Source organism: Tursiops truncatus, chromosome 8, assembly GCF_011762595.2.
Source record: "Tursiops truncatus isolate mTurTru1 chromosome 8, mTurTru1.mat.Y, whole genome shotgun sequence".
NCBI lineage: Eukaryota > Metazoa > Chordata > Mammalia > Artiodactyla > Delphinidae > Tursiops > Tursiops truncatus.
The window spans coordinates 73,206,445-73,219,470 of record NC_047041.1 but is presented as its reverse complement, the minus strand read 5'-3'; the positions used below and the strand labels follow the sequence as shown (position 1 = coordinate 73,219,470).

The window sequence follows — 13,026 nt, the reverse complement described above, 5'->3', positions numbered from 1 at the left end:
AACCTGCATTCATTGGGGTCAGAATGGGGAGGGTCTCACCCAGTCTTCAAGGTGGCAGATTTTGCTGAAAGTTAGAGGGTCATGAGGAAGACTCGCCCTGCATACTATACAGCAAAACCACCACAACAAAACCCCTCACACTAAATATTCCTACCCTTAAAAGTCCTTTCAGCCATCCTTTCACTGAGCAGTTTTCGTTGACCCCTGTCCTCCACAGCACCCAGCCTTCTGCTCTCTGGCTGGTTCCTCTCTCCTCCCTCTTTTATTTCTCTCTTTTGTTCTAACTTTTCTATTCTCTCTCAGACAAAATACATGCACAAACAAAACAAAAAGTTTCCCTGCAGAACTACTTACTCTTTGTTTTTTTTGGATGGTGTACCCACTGATAATCATACACTTGCCTTTTACTCCAAACAACACATTTCTCTTTCTAAAAGTAACTCTGGAGCTAGTTCTTAAAATACTACATTTTCCATCTGGTTGCATATACACTGTACAAACTACCAGGCAGAGCACCTGTCCTTAAGAGGCTTTCAACAAGCACCAGCTCTTGTCTTCCTCCTTCAGTGAAGAAAATAAGAGCAGAGGTGCTACGTATTCTGATATAATTTCAACAAGGCCTTTCCACCCAGCAGTGCCTTAATCAGGTCTGAGTTGCACGATACGGTGCCTCTGTGTTGGGAGATGATCCACTGCCTTTGCCTCATGTTAGGGTTAACATAAGTCAGGACCTGGACAGACCACTGAGAACAGAACAAGACTCATCTGTAATATCACAGATTTTTAGACTATATTTGTTTACAGGTCCAAAAGAGTTTTGCCCCCTTAAAATGTTTGGATCACAGCATAATGTTTATGAAGTCTCTTTTTTCTCTGGGAATTTTGTAATAATACATAAAAGACAGGTAAACAATATTTGGTCTACTGCAGGAGTCAGAATCTTGCATCAATCTGAAATCCTTTAGCCAAAGAACAGTAACGTAAAAATATACAACAATCAATGGCAAAAGTATTTGGACATACAAACATGCTTCTCAAACTTTTATAACTTTTTACACCTCTGAAAAGGCCATTCAAAATAAAATATATTGGGGCTTCCCTGGTGGCGCAGTGGTTAAGAATCCACCTGCCAGTGCAGGGGACACGGGTTCGAGCCCAGGAAGATCCCATATACCGCGGAGCAACTAAGTCCGTGTGCCACAACTACTGAGCCCACGTGCCACAACTACTGAAGCCCACACGCCTAGAGCCCATGCTCCACAACAAGAGAAGCCACCGCAATGAGAAGCCCACATACCGCAACGAAGAGTAGCCCCCACTCGCCACAACTAAAAGCAAGCCCACGTGCAGCAATGAGGACCTAACACAGCCAAAAATAAATAAATAAATAAATTTAAAAAAAAATAAAAATAAAATTAAAATAAAATATATTAAGAGTGGAATTCCACTGTGAGTGAAAATAAATTTAAAATTTTTTAAATAAATTAAAATAAATGAATTAGTTTAAAAAGAAATCATTTTTTATATATCAGTCATTAGGACAAAGAGAAAGATGCCAAGAGTCAGAGAAATACACAGCATGACTGAAATCGTGTATTCAGGGAGCACCTTCCTTATAGGTTACAGATTGGGCATTCAAAGACATTTCATCCAAGAGAAGAAAGACTCAGAATCTTCTACCACCCTTAACCAATTTACTGTTCCTGTCTCTGTGTTCGTGATTTGAATGATAATGGAACCCCCAACCAAAGGCCCACCAAGCCAGCACTGCTCACACAGAGGCAGTGACCACAGTCCATGGAGTTCCAGTTTTGTATTCACAGCCCAGTGATAAAGGGAAGAAGAGGGACAAAACTGACAATAGCATATGTCAGTGAAAAGTCTTGACTGGCTCCCATATACCCAATCCGTGCCCACCAGATACTCTCGCTCCTGCTTTAAATTTAACCTCTTATCTTTCCCAACGAGAACAAAGTACATTTTCTCACATAAAAACACATTTCACCTTGATGGAAGGAAAACAGTTTGATACTTTTCTCAATTTGGAACTGATGTCTCTCTCTAAGTCCTTCAGTGTTACCATAGGCAACTGGGTCTTCAATTTCAAATCATATACCCATGCACGCACGCACACACACAGAGACAGAAATACTGGGAGTGGAAATAAATTAGGCCGACAAAATTCCTCTTATTATCACTTCATTCCTAAAAAGTTGATGATAAGATAATGCAAGAGAAGAACTACTTAGTTGAAAATAGTACTTAGTGTACTTAGAGCTAAATGTAATGACACAGATACGGCACAGAGAAGGACTGAATCAGAAAAGCAACTTCTTAATGCTCACCAGTACAAGAGAAGTCATCCACGCGAATGTATCCTGGGACACAGTCACAGCGATATAACCCAGGCAAGTTGACACACACAGTGTTGGCATGACAGTAATGCATCTTAGCCGCACACTCATCAATATCTGAAGGAGAAAAAAAAGAAGCAATATCACGGTTAGTCAGATGGTTGAACCGGAATGTAATCATCTTACAATGAAATTAGAAAAAGCGAATGCCCATTGAAGCCAAGAGAAAAAGCAAGATGTGTTAAACACAAAAGCTTAAGTGCAAATTCAGCTGATGCAGAAGATCCCATCTTAAACTGAAAATATTTCTAGAAAGATGCATGGTGGGACACAACAGTGAAGAACCTAAGTATGAAGACTGAATATGTTATTAGTAATCTCTAACCAAGAAAGATGCTTGTTTTAAATGTCCAAAATCAAGGAGTTCTGTGTCCAGGCATTGATACCAATGAATATTTATTAGGTGTCCACTGTACATGGTGTTGCTTTTATCAGAGAGAGAAAGGGAATCGAGCCCCTCTCTGCTTGTTTTTCTTACCAACACATGCTTTAATCCATCTGTTACAAAATGATGGTGTAGCCACTTTCTCCCACGTTGTACTGTGAATACAGACTGCAGCTACTGTCTAATGCAAATTAATGTCTTTCACCCCTTAACCTGGAGATGCATCCCATGTCAAAGAATAATGGGCTGATTCAACAAAAAAGATCTTTTCTCTTTGGAATGGAGATCAGAGCACCACTGCTTTCTCATAAAAAGTTCATGGTAAGAATTAAGATAACCTACAACCTTAAGTAAAGAGTTTAGTATTTTCTGGAATTTATGTTTTCAAAAATGGCTTTACAGCAACCTACAGATTCAATGCAATCCCTATCAAACGACCAATGGCATTTTTCACAGAACTAGAACAAAAAATTTCACAATTTGTATGGAAACACAAAAGACCCTGAATAGCCAAAGCAATCTTGAGAATGAAAAATGGAGCTGGAGGAATCAGGCTCCCAGACTTCAGACTATACTACAAAGCTACAGTCATCAAGAAAGTATGGTACTGGCACAAAAACAGAAATATAGATCAATGGAACAGGACAGAAAGCCCAGAGATAAACCCACACACATATGGTCACCTTATCTTTGATAAAGGAGGCAAGAATATACAATGGAGAAAAGACAGCCTCTTCAATAAGTGGTGCTGGGAAAACTGAAGAGCTACATATAATAGAATGAAATTAGAACACTCCCTACCACCATACACAAAAATAAACTCAAAATGGATTAAAGACCTAAATGAAAGGCCGGACACTATAAAACTCTTAGAGGAAAACATAGGCAGAACACTCTATGACATAAATCACAGCAAGATCCTTTTTGACCCACCTCCTAGAGAAATGGAAATGAAAACAAAAATAAACAAATGGGACCTAATGAAACTTCAAAGCTTTTGCACAGCAAAGGAAACTATAAACAAGACCAAAAGACAACCCTCAGAATGGGAGAAAATATTTGCAAACGAACCAACTGACAAAGGATTAATCTCCAAAATATACAAGCAGCTCATGCAGCTCAGTAACAAAAAAACAACCCAATCCAAAAATGGGCAGAAGACCTAAATAGACATTTCTCCAAAGAATATATCAGATTACCAACAAATACATGAAAGGATGCTCAACATCACTAATTATTAGAGAAATGCAAATCAAAACTACAATGACATATCACCTCACACTGGTCAGAATGGCCATCATCAAAAAATCTAGAAACAATAAATGCTGGAGAGGGTGTGGAGAAAAGGGAACTCTCTTGCACTGTTGGTGAGAATGTAAATTCATAGAGCCACTGTGGAGAACAGTATGGAGATTCCTTAAAAAACTAAAAATAGAACTACCATATGACCCAGCAATCCCACTACTAGGCATATACCCTGAGAAATCCATAATTCAAAAAGAGACATGTACCACAATGTTCATTGCAGCTCTATTTACAATAGCCAGGACATGGAAGCAACCTAAGTGTCCATCAACAGATGAATGGATAAAGAAGATGTGGCACATATATACAATGGAATATTACTCGGCCATAAAAAGAAATTTTGCTTTACAGAAGAGTGGATATCATGAAAGTCAAGAGGAAAAATGTTTCAAGAAAGGAGTAATGGTCAGTTTTGTCACGTGATGCTGAGAAAGTTGAATAAGATAGGAAGAGAATTAACCATTGGATTTGGCAAGAAGTTCACTGCTGCCCTTGGCCTGGTAAGAGTAGTTTGGGGAAAGTGGCTGGCAAAGCCTGACTGGAGTCAATTAAAGAAAGAATGAAAGATGAAGGAGACAGAGAAACAAGGCAAACTTTTTGAGATATTTTGTCATCAAGAGAAGAAAAACTGAAACAGTAACTCTACGGAGACTCGATGATGAAAGACAGTCTTGTTTAAAGACTCTCTCGTGATGGAAAAGATCACAGTGAGTTTACACGCCATTGGGAATGATTCAACTCTAGTGAAGAAAATTGACAGTATAGAAGAGAGAACAGATCTTTGCAGAAGTCAAGTCCTGGGGAGGCAAGAGGAGTTGTGTTCCAGTCCACAGATGGAGGAAGTCATCTTCACAACAAGAATGAAACCAAGAGATAAGGGAAGAGGTGGAGATAAGTTGGCATATTGGGTGGTGGAAAGATGAAGTAGTTCTCCTTTACTTGTTTTTTTATTTCCTCAGTGAAACGAGAAGAAAGAGAACTAGGAGAGGAAGGAGGTATCGGATGTTTAAGGAAAGGGGAAAAGTTATGAAATAATCATTTTGGAAAGAAGGAAAGAGAATTTACTATAGAGTATACTAGGTGGCTGCAGAGGCGTGTGTGATTTGTGGCCATAAATATTAAGTGAGAGCAGTCAGCATGGCCATGTGTTTTTTTCCTGTCTCATCCAGATATCTGGGGTAGGGGCAGGGTACTTGGAAAGTTAGGTGTACCCAGAGATGAGTTTTTAAACAAACAGGATAGGTAAAAAGAGAAATAAGGGAACTGAGGTTGCAAAAAAAAAAGAGCTGATGATAATGAGATACCAAGGAACCTCAGCTATTAAGGACAGAAGTGATGACAGTAAGATGGATGTAGACAGTTGAAATGTACTGCCCAGATCTCTCCTCACAACTGAAGAACTTATTCCCCCGGCTGCCTGAAGTACCGCCTGCTAACGATCTTCAGCTGTTAGCCTTTTAGGAAAACTGTCCTTGACTGAATCGAGCTGCCTTATCCTTAGTTACACTGCCGTCCTCAGGACAACCTTCAATGGAGGCTGGTTCTCCTTTACCCCAACTCAAGATAAGTGTAAAGGACTATCCCAGGTTCAGAGAACTCACTGAGATGAGCTAAATCCGCCCTCTGCCCAATCCTGTATCTTTCCCTTCCCCCATATATGTTCACCCCTACAGCACTCCCTAACAAACTTCCTGCATGCCAGTCTCCATCTCAGAGTTTGCTTCCTAAGTGAACCCTAACAGCAGCAGGAATCCTGATGGAGGCAAGGAACTATGCCAGTGAGAGTACTGGAGCGTGTGAGCTGGAAAGCTAGGAGATGGAGTTATAGAGTAATGTGCTTGACATTAAGAGTTCAAAGGTGATTTCGTTGATTACAAGGTCTTTCATATGACTATGTGAGAGGAGAAGAATCGATCATTGTAAGTGAGAGACTAGGACACCAAGAAAAGCCAGGTATAGGAGGGGGCTAGTCAGCATTAGTACTGTTCATCCAGTATTACCAGTTTTCCTCTTCCTGGGCACATAATACAACTGTACTTCCCCATCCTCTTCAAAACTAAGCATGGCTATATGACAAAGCATGAATCTGAGCAGGGGCATACCACCCCGGGGTGGAAAGATTAAGGGCTAGCATCAGGCTTAACGCATTTCCTTCTTTCTTTTTTGGAAAGTGTGGGAGCACAGAGATGAAGTCTCTTTCAGCCTGGCTCCCTGAATGAGGAGCAGGTCACCAGACCAGCATGATGGACACGTTTCATGACCTAGAAATATGCTTTTGTTAGTTTAAGCCACTGAGCCTACTCTGACTAGTACAAAGAATGACCATGAGAAACATCTCAAAGAAGATCATTAAGCTTGACCTTGAAAGATGAACAGAAATTCAGCTTAGAGATTGGAGGTGAGGAAACAGAAGGGAAACTACAGGGGCTAAACTTTTTGTCATTGCAGAGTTAGAAAGGGAGAGGACCATTTAGTCTGTACGTTCAAAGAACACTAATTAGCCCTCTACTGCACTTTGAGGCAGAGTGATGAACAAAACTCCATCATGGACCTCACAGCCTGGCAAGACACTGAGCAGAACTTATATGTTCTACCGATAACGTGAGATCAATTCATGGGCATTTGACCTAGTCTGAGAGGTTCAGAGAAGGATTCTCTACGGAAGTGATTGCTCATCCAAGACCTGAAATAGAAATGAAACAGGTGAAGGGGAGGTGAGTAACATACCAGATAGAGAAGAATAAGAAGAATTCGTTAGAGGAGGGAACTTTGCCTAGTTGAAGAGAAACTGGAAAGATGAGCTTGGGCCAGACCCTGCTGGGCCCTGGAGGCCACGTAAAGGAGCCTGGGCTTTAATCACGGTGGTGACACAGTCCAATTTCTGTTCTCAAAATATCACTCGGCTGTAGTGAAGAGAGTGGATTGGAGCAGGGCCAGCTGAAGGCTAAGTCACACTGGTATTTTACTCACAGAGACGCAGCCACACTGAACTCATTCTGTACTGCTAGGATGCCCAGCCATTTTTTAAGATGAGAAACTAGTCAGGACTTGCCTCAGAGGCAATTCAATCTTCCACCCATGGGCCACAGCTGCCAACCAGGCTGCTGATGGCAATGACTGTTTCTCTGTCATGGACCCTTGTCAGCTCCTCCCAGAGAGAAACTCCTGACTCATCTCCCTCAGGCCACTGCATAACTGCTGAGAGCTGTCTGCCTCATCTAGATTTGAAGGAGTTACCTGGCCATAACAAGTTTATTTTGATTCAAACAGCTAAGCTATCTCCTTGTTTCATAGGATGCCAAGCCCTGAGTAAAAATATTTTCAAAAATCAGAAAGGGGATGTTAGGAAACCCCAGGGAGAATTTCTCACATAGGTTTATCCAACCCTTGCTCTCTGCGAGCCACCTAGGATCCCATGGCCACACATCCCTGCCACTCTGCTGATGTGTCTTTGAGTTGCTTTTGTTTTCAATTCATACCATTGGTAATTCCAGCCCTTGCATATCTAATAATGCTCTGGTACCAGTCCAGAAAGAGGAAGAACCAAAGTAAGGCAGAAAAGTTGACAAATGTACCAGGAAATTAAACTGTCACAACCTTATCTTTGTTGCTTATCTTCTATCACACAAACAGCAGATATAAAAATCAGTTCCTGGTAAAAATGAGGGTAGGGAGAGAAAAAGTGTTTAGAGTCATCGGTTAGGTCCCTTGAGACAAGAGGATGGAAGAAAGTAAGGAACTGACAATTCCCCTAGCTTGAGGATGGGGACAGGGGATGGAGGGGAGACACATCTGCCTAAGAAAGATTGCCTCTCCATCCTCAGGGGAAGGCACAAGCCTGGAGACAGTTTCAAGAGGATCCAAGAGTGCTTCACAAGCAAGTCTGGTTATGCAGAGAATCAAAACAGAATTAACATCTTCAGAGACCTGGGATATCCTGAGAAAATCTTGAGACATAGAAAACAACTGAGATTTTTCAAAACGAGCCTAGGACAAATGCTTTTTGTTCACAGACAAAAGATCCTAAAAGGTCATGAATAGTTACCCCCAAAAAAGAAAGAAAAAAACAAACAGAACTCCCCATTTAAAGAATGACCTGATGCTCAGAGAGAGAAACTGAGTGAGCCCAAAGCAATGAGGGTTTTTTTCTTTTTTTTACTATATAAATTTATTTATTTATTTTTGGCTGCACTGGGTCTTCATTGTTGCGCGCGGGCTTTCTCTAGTTGCAGCGGGGAAAGAATAGCGGGGGCTATTCTTCGATGCGGTGCACGGGCTTCTCATTGCAGTGGCTTCTCTTTGTTGCAGAGCACGGTCTCTATGCGCACGGGCTTCAGTAGTTGTGACATGCAGGCTCAGTAGTTGTGGCTCGCAGGCTCTAGAGTGCAGGCTCACTAGTTGTGGCGCACGGGCTTAGTTGCTCCACGGCAGGCATGTGGGATCTTCCTGGACCAGGGCTCAAACCCGTGTCCCGTGCATTGTCAGGTGATTCTTAACCACTGTGCCACCAGGGAAGTCCCACAATGAGGTTTTTAAATATAAGCCTGAAAAGCCATCTGACTTTTGCCCAGGTGGTGATGGTGCTTTGCCTAAAGCAGGTCCCTCTCTCAAGCAATGGTCCTTTCCAGTCTCATATTTACCCAAAAGCCAGAAGGCAAGAAGAGGCAATGTCTGAGACTGAACTTCAAAGGAGAAGTTGAACACACTGAAGGCCAGGCTCAATCTAAAGGTTTGGATCAGTCTAGCAAGAATTTCTAAGAACCACAGTTAAGCTGACTACCAGAAGGATGAATGGATAAAAATTTTAAAACACATCATTAAGCACAGTATGATACCAAAATGAATAAGAGGCTAATAGTTGCTAATCTCAAAAGGTAAAACTAGGAACAGCCCCTAGCACCTGGTTAATACCCAGCAGCTGTCATTTCAACATATGATACACTATGCTAGGTACTCCACAGGTAGCATCCCATCACCCCATTTATTCCACTTGACTACTTACTATAGGAGATAGATACCCCCATGTCAAGATGAGGAAACCAAGGCTCAGAGATTATTAGATCACTTGTCCAAGGCATAAAGTCAGTAAGCCTAAGACCCTGGGTTTGAATCCACAGTCTCCCTTCAAAGTTGGCATTGATTTCACTGGGCCAGTTTTAGCCCTCTGTAACTTTTCGATCCTGTGACTATGTTACACGTGGCTGATGCCATCACAAAGTGTATGGAAACAGGCAGATCTCCAAATTCTATGTCCATGTGCAATACTGTTCATGACATTTGTTTTGTATTACACTCTCTGTTAAAATAGTAAAGCTGTACTGTGCATCACCGCTTCTGTGGCTCTTTTATATTAAATCCTAACACTTTCAAACTTTAGACTCCAGAGATCCAGGACCCCAAAACAGGTGACAGCATTCTGCTCTGAGATGGAACCCTTGATACAACCTTAACTCAGGATGCTTACGACTACTGAAGGCCCCCTGTAGGATTAGAAACTAGTGACAAAGGGGCCTGGGTCTTTTATTAAATATTGTTAGAGAAACACCTATAAACCCCACCGCCGTATATATCAGCTGGAGTATAATGGGGCTCAGATTGTGATTCCTTCTTATAGATTGCTTGTCACCTTTGAAATATCAGTGCTTGTCCTCTGTTGGTCTTCTGGGGTAATAAAAATACATGATTTATGTCCCTTCCCAGGAAAATAAAGTAGTTTGTTTTCGTTTTAAGAAGGTACGCCTATGGACTTTCAAGTGAAATCTGATGTGGCATGATTCTTCACATATCGCCAGCGTCCATCTGCAAAAGACTGTTCAGAACAAACAGAGCTGAATTTGGCATCGTCGTCATTAAATTAGAGTGTAGAGCTTGGGTAGCAAAGATAGAAGCAAATGCAAAGAATTCTCTAAATAAAACAGTGTGATCTACTCAGACTTGTTACATAAGAATTTCCTAGAAAAAGGCAGCCCAGAGAGGGTTGGATGCAGAGAGTGGGGCGAGGGGGGAGTAGGGGGAGAAGTTATGCCCCTCCCTGTGCACATTTAAAAAAGAAACAGAGTAAACAAAGAAAATCAATATTTATTGAGACTGTGCTCTGTGCCTAGAACTGTGTGCATCTCATTTCATTATCCCCAACCATCCAATGGACTGCCATCAGAAACGACATGGAGAGCACCTACAATTTCACCCCAGGTTTCTGTGACTTCAAGAGCACACTTCGGGGCTTCCCTGGTGGCGTAGTGGTTGAGAGTCCGCCTGCCGATGTAGGGGACACGGGTTCGTGCCCTGGTCCGGGAAGATCCCACATGCCACGGAATGGCTGGGCTCGTGAGCCATGGCCACTGAGCCTGCTCGTCCGGAGCCTGTGCTCCGCAACGGGAGAGGCCACAACAGTGAGAGGCCCGCGTACCACAAAAAAAAAAAAAAAAAAGAAAGAAAAGAGCACACTTCTTCCACTCTGACTGTTGGACACGAGCGCTAGATTGACAGTCAAGAGTCAAGCTCTATTCTTGCTCTTTCTATTAGTTAACCCTAGCACTGGGCACTTCTCTAGACATCAGTTTTCCCATTTATAAAATGGTGAGTTGGATCAGAGAGCATCTAAAGACTTCCCTGGTTCTACAGTTCTTGACACATTCAGGTGTTTCTGTCCTCACAATTCATCATAAACCCTGCCTCCGTAGCATTATATTCTGGGCCACCCGCTTTCATCCTGTTTCAATGAGCTTGAAGATGTTCCAGATGTCTTTTCCAAGACACAAGTCCTAGAAAATACTACTAAGATGACCTGAACCTTCACACTGTTCCTTGATACCTGTTTCAACTGAGCTGGCATCTCCCCAGAAAATGAAGAACAGCCAGGACTAGCAACAGACATTCAAAAAAAAGCACAGCTCGGGACAAGCCCTCCAGGGACTAGCAAGATAACTTGCAGAGCAATTCTACCAGACTTTAATCTCCTGACTTTTCAGAAATCATGAGTTATAAAAACATGGTGGCACTGGGATTGATATTAGAACTGTCAGTACTCTCCCAACTGTGTCACACTGGGTATTTTGTAAAGTGAGGGCCTATATGGTCTCTGATTTGAACTTATAAAAATCCAGTGAAGCAGACAAGATATGAATTATTATGACCTCTTTCAATGAGAAAATAAAGACCTAGAGAAGAATTCTGACTTGCCCAAAGGTACACAGATAATCAGTGAGCTGGTAACAGAATCAAGGTCTTCTAACTCTGGAGTTAGTGCCTTATCCAATGTTCCGTGCTTCTCTATAATTATTGTTTTCTTCCTAAAGCAAGGGGAGAGAAATTAAATGCCTATGGAATCAGAAATATAAACCAAATGCCAACAGAAGCCAGGTAGAAGATATACGCGCAAAATATGCCCCTTCCCCCAAATAAATAAGGTATATATTATTTTTCCTAAAATATAAATCAATCCCTCCCTACCTACCTTTCTCTCCCTTCTCTCCCTCACTCTACCAATCTCTCTCAATTGTTTTCATTTCTCTACTTTCAAGAACAAAGAAATGATTCTTCTCTTACAAGGTAAAAAACACTGTGCAAGGCGAATGATACATGGAAAATGACACTAAACCTCAGTGGCGGAAAGACAGTGGAAGAATTTGAAATGTTATCTTCACTTTACAGATGAGAAACTAGGGCCATAGGAACGGACAGTTGTCTAAGGTCCCATAGCCAGGAGGCGTACCTGGACTGCCGGGATGTGAATTCAGGCAGTTTGACTCCAGAGTTTGTACTCATCACTCTGTAGTATTGCCTCCCAGGGACTGTGGGCTAGATCTCTGATCTTTCTAGAGAAGTTACATACCCTAGTATTAATTTAACTTTTTAAAATAGTGCCTCCATTTTTTTTTTCAAATATTTTGAACCAAGCAAAACACATCTGCCTATCAGATTCAACCCCAAAATGTCTGTGCCTTGAAGCATGTTATCACAAGGAGCTTTGGGGGGCAGGGGGGTGTAAGACAGAGGGGTGGGAAGAGAGAGAGAGAGAGGAAGGAGGATGGAAGGGAGGATGGAAATGGGCAAGGAAGGAAGGAGGAGGAGAAGGGAGGGAGGGAGGGGAAGGGAGAGAACATGACAGGAAGTAAAGAGAATATAGGAAGGCAAAGAAAGGAGAAAGTAAGACAAGAAAAGAGAAGAGAAGAGAAAAATAAGACAATCTAGGGAGCTTCCTATATAACGTCTATGGACTGAGTTATGTTCCCCCAGCAAATTCATTATGTTTATTCACTAACCTCCAATGTGATGGCATTTGGAGATGGGGCGCTTGTGGGGTAATTAGGTTTAGATAAGGTCATGAGAGTGGTGCCCTCCTGATGAGATCAGTGCCTTTTAAAGAAGAGACATGAAAGAGCGTACTCTCTCTCTGCCACGTGAGGACACAGGGAGAAAGCAGCAATGTGCAAGTCAGAAAGAGAACCCTCACCAGAACCCAACCCTGCTGGCACCCTAATCTCAGACTTCCAGCCTCCAGAACTGTGAGTAAATTTCCGTTGTTTAAGCCATCCAGTCGACGACACTTTGTTATGACAGCTCCAACTGACTAATACAATAACCCTTTAAATTTCTGTTGCCTGATGAGATGAATTTTTACATCATATTCCAAGATATGTGTCAAACAAACATGTTGCCTGCCAGATCAAATATCTGCAGATTAAAAATTCAAATAACCGGGCTTCCCTGGTGGCGCAGTGGTTGAGAGTCCGCCTGCCGATGCAGGGGACGCGGGTTCGTGCCCCGGTCTGGGAAGGTCCCACATGCCGCGGAGCGGCTGGGCCCGTGAGCCATAGCCGCTGAGCCTGCGCGTCTGGAGCCTGTGCTCCGCAACGGGAGAGGCCACAGCAGTGAGAGGCCCGCGTACCGCAAAAAAAAAAAAAAAAAAAAAATTCAAAT

At 42.2% G+C, this 13,026-nt stretch overlaps 1 protein-coding gene across 2 annotated transcripts in view; it reads right to left on the bottom strand.

The window, feature by feature from the left end:
- NELL1 (neural EGFL like 1) overlaps positions 1 to 13,026 on the bottom strand; it is an 869,596-nt gene that overhangs the window by 453,934 nt on the left and 402,636 nt on the right. For both annotated transcript variants that reach the window (XM_019947892.3, XM_019947894.3), the window contains one exon: positions 2,346 to 2,471. In XM_019947892.3, the coding sequence (XP_019803451.2) occupies positions 2,346 to 2,471 (126 nt within the window). The remainder of the gene's footprint in view (positions 1 to 2,345; positions 2,472 to 13,026) is intronic.